This window comes from Oryza sativa, chromosome 3 (assembly GCF_034140825.1).
Source record: "Oryza sativa Japonica Group chromosome 3, ASM3414082v1".
In the NCBI taxonomy this organism is placed as follows: Eukaryota; Viridiplantae; Streptophyta; class Magnoliopsida; order Poales; family Poaceae; genus Oryza; species Oryza sativa.
Genome location: NC_089037.1, coordinates 3,319,224 through 3,334,214, shown reverse-complemented (window position 1 = coordinate 3,334,214; position 14,991 = coordinate 3,319,224). Strand labels below are relative to the sequence as shown.

Here is a 14,991-nt window from a genome sequence, read left to right as displayed (position 1 = left end):
CGACGGCCCCCGCCACCACCGCGCAGACTGCCAGTAGCCCTATGGTAGAAACGCCCCAAGTAGAATAGCCACGACGACGAGAACGAGAAAAGCCAGCCATCCACCGCCTCGCCAACCGCACGCCACCCTCTGCGACACGGTGGCGACACACACGCTCTCTCACTGCGTCGTCTCCTCTTTCTTTCACCCCGCAGGCACCCATGACTCGTGCGAAGCTGAAGCTGAGCTGATCCGCGCACGCACGCGTGCTGCTGCTGCTTGTTGCTTCTCCACTTCTCTTCTCCCTCTAGCTACCACCTCACTACTGCCGGGACAGTAGGCCGCGCTAGCTGTAAGCTGCTCGTCTCGAGATCTCGCGAGCTACGTACCGGCCATGGCCTCGGCGCGCCGCGGCCGCCGACGGAGAGTCCCGGTCGCCGCCTCGCCGCTCCTCATCCTCCTCGTCTTCCTCCTCGCAGCTTCCCTCGGTATGGGTCGAGAACTCGGTGTTGGTTTCTTCGCATTCCATGCTTGTTCTGACGCGCTCGATCGCGTGCCGGCCGTCGTGTTTGCAGGGGCGTGCAGTTCGGCGAGAAAGAGGAGCGGCGACGGCGGCGGTGCGGTGGCGGAGGAGGTGTACTACTCCAGCTGGGGATCGGCGGTGGCGGTGGCGGGGCGGCGGAGGCTGGTGGGGCCGGGGTCGTCGCCGCCGACGTGCCGGAGCCGGTGCGGCGGCTGCCACCCATGCCGGCCGGTGCACGTGGCCATCCAGCCAGGCCGGAGCTTCCCGCTCGAGTACTACCCGGAGGCGTGGCGCTGCAAGTGCGGCGACAAGCTCTTCATGCCCTGACGGTAATTTGGGACGACCAACGCAATGCACATAAGCGTCGTTCTCGTTCACCACTCCGCCATTGATGACCATTGCTGCTAAGCTGCCCAAGCTTGCTCTTCCCGGCTGCGTCGCCATTGCTGCACGGAGCAAGAGACAATACTGCAGCCAAGAAGGACATTGCTGCGAAGATCGATCAATCACGCAGGCTTCGATGGGTTGGTGTGTGTAACGACATTGTTGAGTTCTTGGAGATTGAACATCGAGTGTAATGCTGCTGTAAGTAGATGCTTGTTTGTTGTGTACAAAAAGAGGGAGCGGACGAGGGCGAGAGATGTTAATGCTGCCATTTTGTTTCTCCTCCTCCTCTCCTTTCATTTGTTTTTTTTTTCTCTGTTGTTTGTTCTTCCCTTGCGTTTTTTTGGGGAGTGGTTTCCCTACTAATTTGTTCCATCTTTGCCATGAACTTTGTAATTGCTCGTAGCTGCACATCATCGTCTTGCTCTGTTCAATTCTTGCTATTCAAACATCTTTAGGTAGATGAACAATGAAAAACCTCTCCTACTTCTATCTTCAGCTCTGATGCGTGTTAGTGTTCTTGAGGCTAGTGCACCCGTGCATGCACATTTCAGTACTACAGTATTTCACACAACAATTTCATTGTCACATTAGTAACAATTTCATTGTCACATTAGTACTGACTTAAAATAAAGTTTCAAAAAAAAGCACTAACTTAAACTTTTTGATCACACACGAACTTCAACTACAAGACACAGCATAGAGCATGTGTTGGGCAGCAGAGATGAACTGTAGGAGTATATGAGAGCGCAGAAATCCACAGAAAGGAGCTAGACCTAACCCCAAAAGATCAGAAAACAAACAGTAGCTTGGATAAGAGAGGAGGGGGTTGTAGAGCAACAGGATTGCAGCTCAGCTTTCTTTCAGGAACAAGAAACAAGAAAGATAAAAACAAGCATATCTCTGCGATTTGTATACAAATGTCAATGAACAGCGACCTACTGATATAGGAGCACTCCTGGCACTGCTGCCTCTGCTGGTGGCACTAATTTATGTTACTGCTGCTGCTTTACTCACGTCAAATCATCATAAGTTCCCTAGAGAGGGAAGCCTGAATATTTCGGCATTCCCCATTTCGTGTCCTTTTATGTTCAGAATGCTCATTTTCTTTTGCATTTAGCTGGGCTTTATCTGCAGGCCTATGTATTGGTAGAGTAGTTCAATCATCGTTTCATTATAATCTTTCGCAGAAGAAGGCAGCATTTCGTGTCATTCAGGCACGCAAGATGAGGAGAGGAGCCACCTTTTAATTGCAAGAAATGGATTCTTTCCTCTCTCTGAACATTACGCTGGGGATTTAGGACACTTCAAATTTGAACTGAATCTTCGGGGTTGGAAATAGGTTTATTTTTACGCACTCTATCTTAGAATAAGCTTATTTTTAGCTTTTATTAGTTTATCTTAAAATAAGTTTTTATCTTAAAATAAGTTCATTTCAAATACTCATTGCTTCGGAGTTTATGAGTATAATGGATAAATGTACTGGGAGTAGATAAGATAGGCAGTAATTACATTGGAATTTAATAAAGCAATGATATTTTAGTTTTTGGTTCTGATTATTATGTGTGAGATATATGGAAAATAAATTTATTTTAGAACGGAGCGAGTAGATTACTGTTTGCACAGTTCCCAAGCTATCAAATTATAAGTTTAACGTACGGAAGTTTTTATCTATATAAGATTTTTGCCAAAAACTTTTTTTAAAATTTTATAGTAGTTAATTTATTTGTTTATATCCTCACATAGCTAGTATAAAAAAACAGATAATCCATTATTTTCTCAGCAGATAGGGCATACTACACGAGAAAAAGGACGATATGCCACTCCATTGGGGGGTTTCGACGAAATGCCACCCAATACATGTATTGTAAAGGATAAAATGCCACTTAATAGGTTACTTTTAGGATACTTTGCCACTTTGGGGGATTTTAAGACCAAAATACCTATGGCTGTGGATAGAGAGGAAGAGGAAAGAGAGGGGGAGGTTGAGCCGGATGGCGCTCATGCTCGGCGGCGATGGGCGGCGAGTGCATGGGGGCAGCCTGCGACGGGCGGACCGTGGTGATGGTGGGGGGGGGAGACGGTGGAGACGACGAGGGAGGAAGACGACGACTGCGATGGGGCAGGAAGACGACGGTGCTGATCAGGGAGGACGGCGGCGGCGATGAGGGAAGAGGGCAGCACTGATAGGAGGGAGGAGGCGACGACGACGACGTGGAGGGCTCCCCAACGTGCATGCGCTCGCCTCCGACGCCGCCCGCGTGCGCTCTCCGCCTCATGCGCTGCCCATGTGTGCGCACCGCTCGCTGCCTCCGGCGCTGCCCGCGCTCGCTTACCGCTCATAGGCGATGAGCACGGATGCCGCCACCTTCAACGTTCGCCCCCCCTCCCCTTCTCTTCTCTTCCTCTCTCTCCAGGGTATTTTGGTCTTGAAACCTCTTAAAGTGACAAAATATCCTAAAGATAATCTATGGAGTGGCATTTTATTCTTTGCATCGTATTGGGTGGTATTTCGTCGAAACTCACCGAATGAATGAAATGGCATATTATCCTTTTTCTCGATACTACACCTACGCGGTCTTGTTTATTTTTTGTTCCAGTAATTTTCTGGTTACAGCTGTTGTGTGATTATTTCCTGGGAATACTAGCTCTTGTCAGTGATTGACAACGAGCCCTGTCCCTGAACATTTTTTAAAGCCTACTATGACGGTGGCCAGAGGAGGTACAAGAACCCTAAAAAAGGATTGAGCTCACGACACCAAAAGGCTATGGAGTAATGTGGCGATGCTCCAATTTATCAGGGTGCAATTATTATTCAAGGCCCCTCCGCATTTCTTTCTTTTCTTCTTCTTCTTTTTTATTTTTGGCTTTGCTTGAATAGCCAAAAGATGTGTTTTCAGATGAACAGCGAAAAATGTTGGAAGAAGGTTTCTTTCTCTCCCTATTTTTTCTCAAAACGAAAAGGGCACGCATGTCTTTGCACCGTTCACCTGCTTCCCTGTGAAAGATTCACATCTGTTTGTTTTTTAACAGTATTCTTGGGAGTGAGGTTGCTTGTTGTTACAGCAAGGAGCCCTTTTTACTCGCCTCTCTGCAGAAACAAGTGATGAACAGGTATATCATCTACTGTATCAGACTATCAGGAAGAGAAAAAAACGGAGACACTAGAAAATGGAGTAAATAGCACTTGTGTGGATACAATAGAATTTCTGTGGCTATGAGACAAGGACGAGCGATTCGCTGAACGACTCAACAACTCTTTTGTTTCAGTTGCCAGTTGTACTCCGTAAAACTAATGGCTTGCTTGTTTTACTTGCACCAACTTAATCTTTATTATCTTCGTCGGTATGAAACACTACCTCAATTTCCCTGCTTGATTTTAACGGATTGGGAGCCACTGCAACTTAAGCAGTCCTACCGACACCATTGGATTATAAATTAACGCCCCAGATCTTTCCGAAATACTGTTCACAAAGGACCATACAAAGTGCGTTCCTGTAGCATGTACTGTAGCAAATACTGTTTAATACACCTGTAGCATTTGTTTCAGCCGTTGATTGCCATGATCCGATGATGAAAAATGATTCCAACTGCTAAACTTGCAGTCTCTACTATGACTGCATGTGATCCCAATCCGATTTTAACCTTCCCTAGAGGATCGATGCAAGCAACCATTGGAGATACTGGTGATAAACATTGACAGCATGCTGTTATTGTTAATTACTAGTACCACGTTTACTCCTATGTTAAACTGTTGAGTAACTCTACGATGGTCTCTGCCGTAAGTATTTTATGACTAATATTATTATCATTAGATGTGGCCTTAATCATAGATTTATGGGTTCTACTACTGGTAGAAACTATTGTAAATCATCTCTAACTATGACTATTTCGGTTCCAACATATGACAACATATACTTTGTTTACTACTGTGTTAACTACTATTTCTAAATTCTTGATTCTATATATGTTTTGTTTACTCCTGTTTTAACTACTATTCCATTTTCTGAAAAGATGGAAGCTTGCCACGTGACCCCATAATTGCGAACAAAAAAAATCAGAGCAGGGGAGACAACGAAACATGTCTCTGAGAGCCCCCATAATTTGGTGCTCCCGGAGCTGAATATTGCCTGCAGCGGCGGTTGTTATGGACTCTGATGTCCGGTCCATTTTATGATTCTCTATACACATAATTTTATTATTCTACTTGCCACCGCATCATCTTCAGAATCTGCAACTTTTCCATGCTTGTTGTTTTCTCCGAGTTCCTCATCAAACTTGTCACGCTAGTGCACGAAATTCATCGTCTCCCAAGTGAAGTTTCAGTCAGTCATTCAATGTTTTCATGCTCTGTAGAACTATCTTGGACTTGGAGTTCACAACTCATATTACTACTCCATTCCACTACTACTAGGAACCTTCTGCTGACCAGTAACAAAAATGAAAAAAAATGAAAAAAAAATTGAACAATGTACTGATGCAATATAGCTAGACCAATGGGCCAACGAGCAAGAAGCTATATAGGCTGACGGTGAGTAGGTTACCGGCCCATTGTACATATTGGCCCAGTATCAATACTGGCTGAATGGAATAAGTTCACTTTGACTCCCTCAACTAGTGAGTGAATCTGATTCGTATCCTTGAACCGCAATACCGGATATATCGACCCCCAAACTATTAAAACCGGTGTAATTTGACTCCCTTGATGGTTTTGGAGGGTGGTTTTGTTGACCTAGGGCCTGTTTGGCACAGCTCTAGCTCCAGCTAAACAGTTTCAGCTTCATCAAAACTGGGAGTGGAGTTGAGTGGAACTCTATCACAAAATGTAATAGAGTTGTGAAGCTGGGTTTAGACAGCTCCACAACTCCACTCCAGACTCAACTCCTGGAGTTATATTTAGGAGTTGAAGCTGTACCAAATAGGCCCCTAGTCTATGGTGTTGACGTGGCGCTTAGGTGGCATTAGAATTAAAAACATATATGTGGGCCCTATTAGTCGTTCACACAAAAACATATTTGTGAGGCCCACCGATATGTGGGACCCACAGCTCCTCCTTCCCTATCCTTCTCTCTGTTTCTCTTCCTTCCGAGAAACTTCGCCGTCTCAGCTCTAAGGGACAGGATCTGGAGCGGCGTTGGCGGTGAGGGTCGGAGCGGCGGCGGAGGGGCGAGGGCCGGAGCGGCTGCGGCTGCACGGCGTCGAACTCCTCCAGATCGTCGGGCTCCACTGACACCTGCCGCGGTGCGCGCTCCCAGCTCCTGGCCCTGCATGCAGTACGACCCGCAATACGCCACCATCCGGTCCGTGTCCACACCCACACCATGAGCGGCGCACTGGACACGGCCGCCGGTGGTGGCGCCGACAAAGATACCACCACCACCACCACCACGAGCAGCACCACCGGTAGCTAGCTTATTCTTGTGATCGATTGATCTGCGTTGATACTACTAAGATATACGTGTCGATGTCCTTGTATATATACATACAGCGTGTACATGGGGGATCTCTCGCTGTGGCGACCCGTGACGACGAGCGTCCATGTGCTTGCCGGCTTGTCTCCGGTCATCAAGACACGGCTCCGCCAAGAACTGAGCCATGGTGATCCGCTCTGCCACAAACGAGTACATCGTGCATTCGTGCGCACCGATGACACGGCCTGCTCGGCAATGGCGCCAGGCCGGGTGTACCGCTCCCTGATCTGGCGAGCGAGGGCGATGGGGATGCGGCCATACATGAACCCCGGATGAGTAGCAGCACCGGCCGATGAGGATGCTGCCGTACAGGAGGAGTTCGACGCCGTGCCGCCATCGCCGCTGCCGCTCCGACCCTCACCGCCGCCGTCGCTCCAGATCCTGCCCCCTGAAGACGAGCAAAGTGAGAGGAAGACAAACGGGAGAGAGAGGGAGGAGAAGGATAGGGAGGGGATGACCCACATGTAGGTGGGTCCCTAATTTTTCTAATGACGAATGGACCTATATATATTTTTTAATTCTAATACCACCTAAGCACCACGTCAAAAAATAGACCGGGTCAACACTGCCACGTCAATAAAACCACCCTCCAAAACCGTAAAGAGAGTCAAATTACACCGGTTTTAATAGTTTGGGGGTCGATATATCCGGTATTACGGTTCAAGGATATGAATTAGATTCGGTCATTAGTTCAGGGAGTTAAAGTGAACTTATTCCCTGGCCGAATTGATACAAGAACTTGCCTGAATTGTAGTACTCCTTACAGATTTCATTTTAAATTGCGGAATCCAAGCAAGAAAGAATCAGCTAGGCTTGCAACGATTTTATTACAAATTTCTACTGGAGAAAATATTCTCCTTTTGTAATGTATAAGCACCATAAAAACATATCATATTGCTTTTGTAGTCCTAGATCATTTCAAGCAAAGTAATGCCCATATAAACATCCCTTTATTCAGTTATTCACAGAGACAGTTTATTCCATTTTAATTCACATGAATGTGATCAAATCTCACACAGAATAAAAGAACCATAACGTGGACACTGGACAACACTTCAAACATCCCAAAAGGTGTACATCTCTAACAGGCTAACTGCTCTATCCTGTCCGTGGCAGAAACAATCTAGCTCAAATGTACTACGTATGCTCCATTCTCTATCTATATAGCCTGACAGACCATCAGTGAGCCCAAAATCAGCAAGGGAAGTAGAATTTTATGTGAAATCGCCCCTGCAAAGTTCGAACAAAGTTAATAGAAATGGTATACTTTTTCTAAATAATCCCATGAAGCAAATAGAGAACATGTCCTATAGAACACATCTGGAAAAAAAAAAGTTATACCATATGCAGGTGCATTACCATTGTTAGATATGCCAGCAGATCCCGGTGGTGCAGGAGAACTGGAAGAGTTTGAGGATGGAGAGAGCCCTATGCTTGCGCAATCCGCACCGATTGAACCTTAAACAATGACATTTTTGACACTAGTTAGCTAGGGAATACGGTGCACAATCATGGACAAGTGGCTTGAGTCCTTTGATCTTACAATTCTGAAAACATGGCATTGTGGTGATGTTCAGAAGGTTACTGAAACCCTCACTGCACTCGCAGTGGTAGCTGAGGCCTGTCCCATTCTTGCATGTGCCTCCCGAACCGCAGTAAGCTAATTGACAGGCTATGCATACACAATTATACAGTCAATGGTGAATTGATGATCAGATCACAGATGAAATGGAAATGGTATTTTTATCAAAAAGTTCTGAGGAAGTCTTTTTAAAAGGAAAATCTAAATAACAGCCAGTTGCAGTAGTTACGGTCTGTTGGGAGGGAGAAATTTTTGGGTGATGGTAAAGGCGCAGGTGCTGGTGCTATAGTGTTAGAACATGCACGGTCAATGGAACCTGCAAGGAAAAATAACATTTGAGTATGTAAGCTGATATGGGCCACATAACATTAGTAAACATGATGTTTAATAATCGCTTGAATGTCTTCTAATGTAGGAACAAATAGGAACTCTTAAGATGACGCTGCTGGTTCAAAAAATAGTCTCTGAAGATGACACAAAGGCGTGAGCATTTTTAAGTAATCTAGCCTTTTCCTGTCTGATGGAGACGCATGTTGAAATTATGGTAACTGGTTGTCTTAGTAAAAGAGACAGCAAACAGACTTTTTTCGCCATGCCGGGACGGCAAACAGACTTAAGAAATTGGAATTCATTCCATCTGCATCTGATTGGTCCATTAAAGTTTTTGTGCATCTAGACTTCAAATACATTATTTGCTTGGAAAAGCACATTCAGGACACGACTACAAACAACCGTATTGCTGCCAATCTGCTTTAGTTGCTTGAAGCATCAAAAGCAGCATACCGCAGATGCCACTTGTTTTATGTTCAGAAATTGGCATGTCAGTACAACTTACAAGCTGAAACGACTTGAAAAAAAAAACATTCGGATGTTCATTTCATTCTGAATCCAACTATTGGTAAGAATTTTACTGTTCTGCAGATTGCTTCAACCCACTAACTACAGTGCACGCGCACACTCCCAGTGCAAATTGGCCATAAACGCACTATCAATTTTTTTTATTTTTTTAGAGAAGGGTAATTTTTATTTTTTTTAGAAGGGTAATTTTTAGCCGGCCTCTACATCCAACTAGATATATGCAATATCTTTAAAGTAGGAACTTAGCCTATTGAACAGGCTGAAATTCGCTTATATGGAGATTTGAACTCAGGATCTTAGGGTGCTACTCAGGTCACTGCAACCACTAGGCTACATACCCTTTCACGCACTATAATTTATCATTAGAAAACTAATGATCATGCCTAACAACCGTACCCAAATTGCAGATACAAACATGCCAACATCCTACATCAATTCGTTGTGATCAAAAGTTAGGTTGGTATGCAGTTATGCACGGACACAGGAACAGCCGTATTTCAGCTGGACATTGATGACACAACAAGAACCGCAGAAAGCCAGAGCATGTGAGATTGTGAGAGCAGCAAAGGGCAGAGGCGAGCTGCGGAAGCCTTACAGTTGGGGATGACGCAGGGCAGGAAGCTGGCCTGGTCGCCGACGTGCATCTGCTTCCACCCAGGCTCGCACTCGCACCTGTACCCCGGGAACCCCGACGCCGCCGTGCAGTTCCCCTTCCCGCACGCCACCGTCTTGCACATCGACCCTGCTCCCGTCCCATCCATCCATCCAACCAAATCATCAAGAAACCATCAAATTTGTAACAAGAAGAAGAAAAAGAAATCATCCCCTTTGAGAAGGTGCCTTTACCGATTACAGGGGCGAGGAGCGGGCTGAGAGGGGAGAAGAAATCGTCGGCGACGGCCGCCCTGGTGGCCACCGTCGACGCGACGATTAGCAGCAGCACGACCGCCGCGCCGCCGCCGCCGGCGAATCGTGTCCTCGCCGCGAGCATCTCGATTTCTCTCGATTCTTGGATTCCTTCTTGGACTCTGTCCGCCACTAGCAGCAGCAGATTGTCTCGCTTCTCTGGGTGTGTGTGTGTGAGCGAGCGGTTGTTTCGCGGGAGTTTAAAAGCGAGGAGAGAGATGGCGGTTAGTTGTTGGTAGACGATGAGATGAGACGATCGAGATGGAGTTTTTATGGAGGCCTTCCCGGAATTGACTCGGCAGCAAGAAGTCGAAAAAAAAGGCAAAGTCAAATGCGTGATCCGTCCGAGATGGCGCCGTGACTGTACAGTTAGGCAGTCTGGCAATGTTTGGAAAGGGATGATTTTTTTTTTTAATTCTACTACCTCCGTCTCAGAAAGATCATAGAAAGATAATAGTTTTGTATTCTTTATATCCAACATTAGATCGTCTATTTTATTTAAAAATTTTTATGGTTAGCATTTTTATTGTTATTAGATGATGAAACGGACAATCAAACGTTGGATATGGAAACCACAACTGCACTTAAAATAAAATAGAGGTATTACCTTCGTCTCGGAATATAGCAAATATCCATCCTAGAAGAATGTATCTGGACAAGCCTCATGTTCAATTACATTGTCCTAGGACAAAGGGAGTAGTAACGAAATGACATCATCTTTTAACTTTGCAGACTTTCAGGTTTTACATTAATCAAACTTTGTCACTCTTTGTTTTACCAGTCCAATTTTCTTCTGGCAGGAGACACAGTACCTGATAATTTGTACGGTTATGGTGGGTTTTGTTCACGCTAAAATTAGAAGTTTAGTTGAAATTGAAACGATGTGATGGAAAAGTTGGAAGTTTACGTGTGTAGGAAAGTGTTGATGTGATGAAAAAGTTAAAAAATTAAAGAAAAAGTTTGGAACTAAACTCGGCCTTAGGCAATCTGGCAATGTTTGGGAAGCGGAAGAATCTTTGGATTTTAAGTTCGTAGAAGAAAATGGCATCGGTTGCCAACTTTGCAGATTAGCTTTCAGGTTTTTCATTAATCAAACTTTGTCACCTTTTGTTTTACCCCTCCAAATTTTTCTCTTCATGTTTCTACCTGAGAATTTGTACAAGTGTGGATGCTCTACTACTAGCTTTTAAAGCGAATGGTTACTTGATTAGTTGGGGAGATGAGACGATTGTGACCAGAAATTATTACCCTCGTCTTTCATTCATTGCATCTCTCACAGATGTATGGACTCATCAAACTGGTAGAACACGCCATCTCTTTTTTTCAAACTTTTTATATACTTCAGATGTCGTACACTCTTCGTATAATGTTTGACTATTTATATTTTTTTTAAAAAATAGTATAAATATATAAAAATATAAATTAAGATTATAATTTATTTGATGATAAAAACACAACAAAATAAATGATATTTTTTTAATAAAATTAAATTATATATTTTTTAATAAGATGAATAATTAAATATTATGCGAAAAGACAACAAAGTCATATATTTTAGGATCGAGGATGATGTATGTTCTTTCAAAAAATTGATCAGTTATCCTTCAACCTGAATGTGACTTCTTTGACAGTTCGATCTCACAAACCGACCATTTTCTTCTCTTACCCTCGTGTCCATCAAAAAAGGGCTTATTCCTTTTGCTTCGTCAGCAAACCAGATCACGAGCAATAAGATGTCTGTACAAGCCTAATCTTAACGAAATTTGGTCGATCTTCTTCGCCGACCCAGGAAGAAAATAAAAAATTTCTGGACAAGTGCGTCGTGTCCCTGCCTGACATGTTGTGATGCTGAAGAAACAACCCGAATACCTGTCGATTTCAGCCATTCACGACGCTTATCCTCAATTCCTCATCAGTTGATGTCAAATTTGGCCATGCTAAGCGCGTCTCTGAGCCATGATTCCGCCATCGAAAGCAACACAACGGCTTCGGTTGTTTCGCCATCTGTAGGAAGCAACCAGGCCATGAAACCTGTATGATGGCTGATGAGAGTGAGATGAGGTCTCATCTTTTCGTTTATACTTATATTTATTAGCCAAAATTTAAATTTTTAATCTTCAATTTAAAGCTCATTTTGAGATATTTTTATGAAAGTTTATTTTTCAGCATTTACTTTTAGATCACTAAGAACACATATATAAAAATTTTATTCACAAATTACTATTCCTTTGCAAATATGTCGTTTCGCTTATTCGGCGAAAAAGCGTGTGGTGTGCTCTACGAGAAGTTAAGAACGATGGCCCTTCTTCTGATTGGTAGATGAGCTGCCGGCCCAGTTAGCCCATGAACAGGTATATGGGCTTTCTTTTCGGCCTATTTTCTCGTGGGATGTGTGCAAGTACAGCCCAGTAACCTCGAGTAGGCCCACAAAAAACTTGGAAGAAATTGGAACAAACACTGGAATTTGGAAGAAATTGCAGTGGATTGCTTATTACATTTCGCTTTCACTTAGCAGTATGTATTCCTGGTATGTTACAGTCACCACAACACAGAATAACCTACACAGAATGTACAGTTCATGATCCTGAATCCATCACACGTCGAGCAAACTGACGAACATTCAATCCATGGCGATTGGCGAAGCTCCCGGTTCGTCCGGCAATGGCATTTTTTATTCTTGTAGCTCAGTACAAACCCCTGCGCACCTGGATCATGCAAAGAACAAGTGCGAGTGAATAATTTTTTCCTTATGTTTTTCACACTAAGATATACCCCCTCGGTCCAAAGAAAAAAAAAATCAATCCTAGCTACGAATCTAAACACATACATGTCTATATTCATAGCTAGAGTTTATTTTTTTAGACAGAGTAGTAGAATTTACCTCTATTTTCATACTCTACGTTTTTTTTAAAAAAATTATATATATAAGTTGCTTAAATATATTAAATAAATCTATTTTTTAAGTTTGTAATAGTTAAAGCTCAATAAATCATATCCTAATAACTTTTTATTTTACATACATTAACTTTATTTTCATCTTCGTTAGAAAAAAACATGGACGATGTCTCGGAAGTCGTAACTCACCTCGAATCCGACTAGCGACCGCGTCCGGCTGTAGACGGTGGCGGCGGTGAGAACGGAGCTCGTCGACCCGCACTCGCTGTCCTTGAGCGACGCGCTCGACGTGTCCAGCTTGATCACCGGCCATGGGAACTGCGCGCCGCGCTGGGCCGCCGCGGCGTGCGACGACGACGACCGCTGCATCTTGGCGCCGCCGCCGCCGCCGCCGCTCTTCCGGCGGCTCGGCTGCCGCTCCAGCGCGTCGGTGCGCTGCCTCGGCGCGCTCTGGGACCGCGCCTTGGCGCGGGACGACTCCGTGTTGGCCATGTAGCTCGGGCAGCACAGCAGCTCCGACGACGCCGACGCGTGATGCGGGCTGCTGTGCGCCGTCGCGGCGAACGCCATGTCCTCGAAGTGGCCGCTGTACGCCCTCGGGCTCATCACCTCCGTCATCGCCGACGGCGCCGGCGACCACCGCCCGTGGTGGCCGTACTCGCCGCCGCGCCGCGCCGGCTCGCCGGCGCCGCTGTCCACCTCCACGATCTTGGCGTTCTCCTCGCACGACCTGTCCATCTCCTGCTCCACCCCCATCCCCGTCAGGGCGTCTGTTCATATCATCAGATTAAATTTTCCGGTGAAAAACTTACGTAGGATCGGCGGTGCCTCGGGTGCTGCGGCGGCGACGGCGGCCGTGGCCTGGGCGGCGTCCGGTGGTGTTCGTGCAGCGCGCGCACCCGCTGCGCCTGCGCGCGCAGCTGCGACTGCGCCGCGAGGAGAGCCTGCATGCAGCGGAGCGTGGCGGTCGCCTGCTTCCTCACGAGCTGGCCTCGCACCAGAGCTTGCAACTTCACGATGCCCCTCAGCGCGCACAGCGCTGTTCTTGCCTGCATTGTCACGCGGACGAACACGTCGTGATCGATCCGACGAACACGTAGGAGAGGGAAATTTTGTGCGTTATTACCAGGTAGCCTCTGAAGGTGGCCTGAATCCTGACAGCCGCCGCCTCCTCGACGGCGCTCGCCGGCAGCTGGTGCGCCTTGCGGGAGGAGAGGCGGACGGCGGCGGCCGCGGCGTGCGCCGCGGCCACGGCGGCGTCGGCGGCGGCCGCGGTCGCCACCGCGACCGCCATGGCGTGTCTCTTCTGGTCGAACTCCGACTCCGACGCGGACAGATCAAACCCCGCCTCGGCCTCGCCCACCACCACGCCGTCCGCCGCCGCCGCCGCCTCCGCCGCCGCCTTCTCGCCGTGCACCGGTCGCCTGAAGCTCCACCGCTTCTCCTTCGCCGCCTCTCCGGGCAAAGCCGCCGCCATTGCCTCGCCCTTCTTGCCACCCTTCTTGCCGCCGGCCAAGAAGCTCCTCAGCCATCTCCCCGCCTTCCCCATTCCTCCTCCCTCCTAACCGATCACTGAAAATTCACCAAAAATTTCACAAAATCTCAAACCATATCACAACGAACAATTTGTCATCCATGGCTACTACCTAAACAGATACAAAGATCAAATTCAGACAACCACCCTGCAGTGCCTGCTCCAATTTTTCAGTCAACAGTGTGGCGAGCTGAATAAGAATTAAGAAGAGAGCCACGTGAAGCTTTTGGACAAACTGCTAAGAACATGGCATAGATCCTGAACAGCATCGCCCTTTTGGCTGTCAGAATCTTTTTTTTTCTTCTTATTAATATCGATCCGGAGAAGGAATGGAATTATGAGAACTGCTCGTCTGTACACTGCCGGGTCCATGTCTCCATGACAATCATGGATCGGTTGGGCCGATCAGAATAATAACCGTGTGAACTGTAGTGTGCGTGATCTGTGCCCCATCTTTCTTATACTGGATTAGCTGTTGTCTCTTTCTCCATGTCCCTGAATTCAGTGAGTAAATTAATTTACCCTAAAAATTTGTCCTTTGTTTGCAGATCAGTCTGACATTCGTTAGACTGTCAAAGACTGATCGAATCAACGCGGAATGACCGACGATATAATAATTAAACATACTCGAAAACAATGCATGCATCCATGGAGACTATTCCATTGGATTGCGGTGGGGTTAGCGGTCGGCATGCGGCCAAAGAAGCGCACATGTGTTGGTTCTCTGACTGTCCATCTACATATATCTGAAATCAATACGCGAAGCAGAGGTGCAGTGCAGGGACCAAGGCCCTGATCTGTTCATCGCATCTGGAGTTACAGGTCATCGCATGCAAAATTGCAAATGCATTATGCATAT

At 46.2% G+C, this 14,991-nt stretch overlaps 3 protein-coding genes across 5 annotated transcripts; 1 reads left to right on the top strand and 2 right to left on the bottom strand.

The window, feature by feature from the left end:
- The first annotated feature begins 207 nt into the window (after positions 1 to 207).
- LOC4331706 (EPIDERMAL PATTERNING FACTOR-like protein 5) lies at positions 208 to 1,384 on the top strand. Its single transcript, XM_015774542.3, has 2 exons — positions 208 to 467; positions 555 to 1,384. Exons 1-2 carry the CDS (start codon positions 374 to 376, stop codon positions 827 to 829), a joined length of 369 nt encoding a protein of 122 aa, XP_015630028.1. The 5' UTR covers positions 208 to 373; the 3' UTR covers positions 830 to 1,384.
- Positions 1,385 to 6,281: 4,897 nt separating this feature from the next.
- Positions 6,282 to 9,878, bottom strand: LOC4331705 (uncharacterized). 2 transcript variants are annotated; one of them, XM_066309109.1, is made up of 6 exons: positions 9,644 to 9,878; positions 9,393 to 9,539; positions 8,169 to 8,255; positions 7,901 to 8,029; positions 7,717 to 7,815; positions 6,282 to 6,745 (listed from the first exon to the last, which is right to left on the bottom strand). In XM_066309109.1, the coding sequence occupies exons 1-6, from the start codon at positions 9,786 to 9,788 to the stop codon at positions 6,294 to 6,296; spliced, it is 1,059 nt and encodes a 352-aa protein (XP_066165206.1). In that variant the 5' UTR covers positions 9,789 to 9,878; the 3' UTR covers positions 6,282 to 6,293. The 2 variants fall into 2 exon arrangements, with proteins under 2 accessions (XP_066165206.1, XP_015628638.1); XM_015773152.3 differs by lacking the exon at positions 6,282 to 6,745 and adding an exon at positions 7,289 to 7,587.
- A 2,288-nt stretch (positions 9,879 to 12,166) lies between these two features.
- LOC4331704 (protein IQ-DOMAIN 19) lies at positions 12,167 to 14,482 on the bottom strand. Of its 2 annotated transcripts, none has more exons than XM_026023631.2 (5): positions 14,245 to 14,482; positions 13,725 to 14,170; positions 13,411 to 13,647; positions 12,788 to 13,339; positions 12,167 to 12,408 (listed from the first exon to the last, which is right to left on the bottom strand). In XM_026023631.2, exons 2-5 carry the CDS (start codon positions 14,145 to 14,147, stop codon positions 12,388 to 12,390), a joined length of 1,233 nt encoding a protein of 410 aa, XP_025879416.1. In that variant the 5' UTR covers positions 14,148 to 14,170; positions 14,245 to 14,482; the 3' UTR covers positions 12,167 to 12,387. The 2 variants fall into 2 exon arrangements, with proteins under 2 accessions (XP_025879416.1, XP_015629363.1); XM_015773877.3 differs by having other exon boundaries at positions 14,280 to 14,482.
- Between the last annotated feature and the right edge of the window lie 509 nt (positions 14,483 to 14,991).

What these genes read in the sequence shown, in the direction of transcription:
- LOC4331706 (XM_015774542.3), top strand. Translation starts at nt 374, where the DNA reads ATGGCCTCGGCGCGCCGCGGCCGCCGACGGAGAGTCCCGGTCGCCGCC. An exon ending in CCTCCTCGCAGCTTCCCTCG is followed by an intron (nt 468 to 554) that starts GTATGGGTCGAG and finishes TCGTGTTTGCAG; the next exon opens with GGGCGTGCAGTTCGGCGAGA.
- LOC4331705 (XM_066309109.1), bottom strand. Translation starts at nt 9,788, where the DNA reads ATGCTCGCGGCGAGGACACGATTCGCCGGCGGCGGCGGCGCGGCGGTC. An exon ending in GCCCTGCGTCATCCCCAACT is followed by an intron (nt 8,256 to 9,392) that starts GTAAGGCTTCCG and finishes TTTTCCTTGCAG; the next exon opens with GTTCCATTGACCGTGCATGT. An exon ending in TGCTGGCATATCTAACAATG is followed by an intron (nt 6,746 to 7,716) that starts GTAATGCACCTG and finishes GCTCGTCTTCAG; the next exon opens with GGGGCAGGATCTGGAGCGAC.
- LOC4331704 (XM_026023631.2), bottom strand. Translation starts at nt 14,147, where the DNA reads ATGGGGAAGGCGGGGAGATGGCTGAGGAGCTTCTTGGCCGGCGGCAAG. An exon ending in CCACCTTCAGAGGCTACCTG is followed by an intron (nt 13,648 to 13,724) that starts GTAATAACGCAC and finishes GTGACAATGCAG; the next exon opens with GCAAGAACAGCGCTGTGCGC. An exon ending in CGAGGCACCGCCGATCCTAC is followed by an intron (nt 13,340 to 13,410) that starts GTAAGTTTTTCA and finishes GGGGTGGAGCAG; the next exon opens with GAGATGGACAGGTCGTGCGA.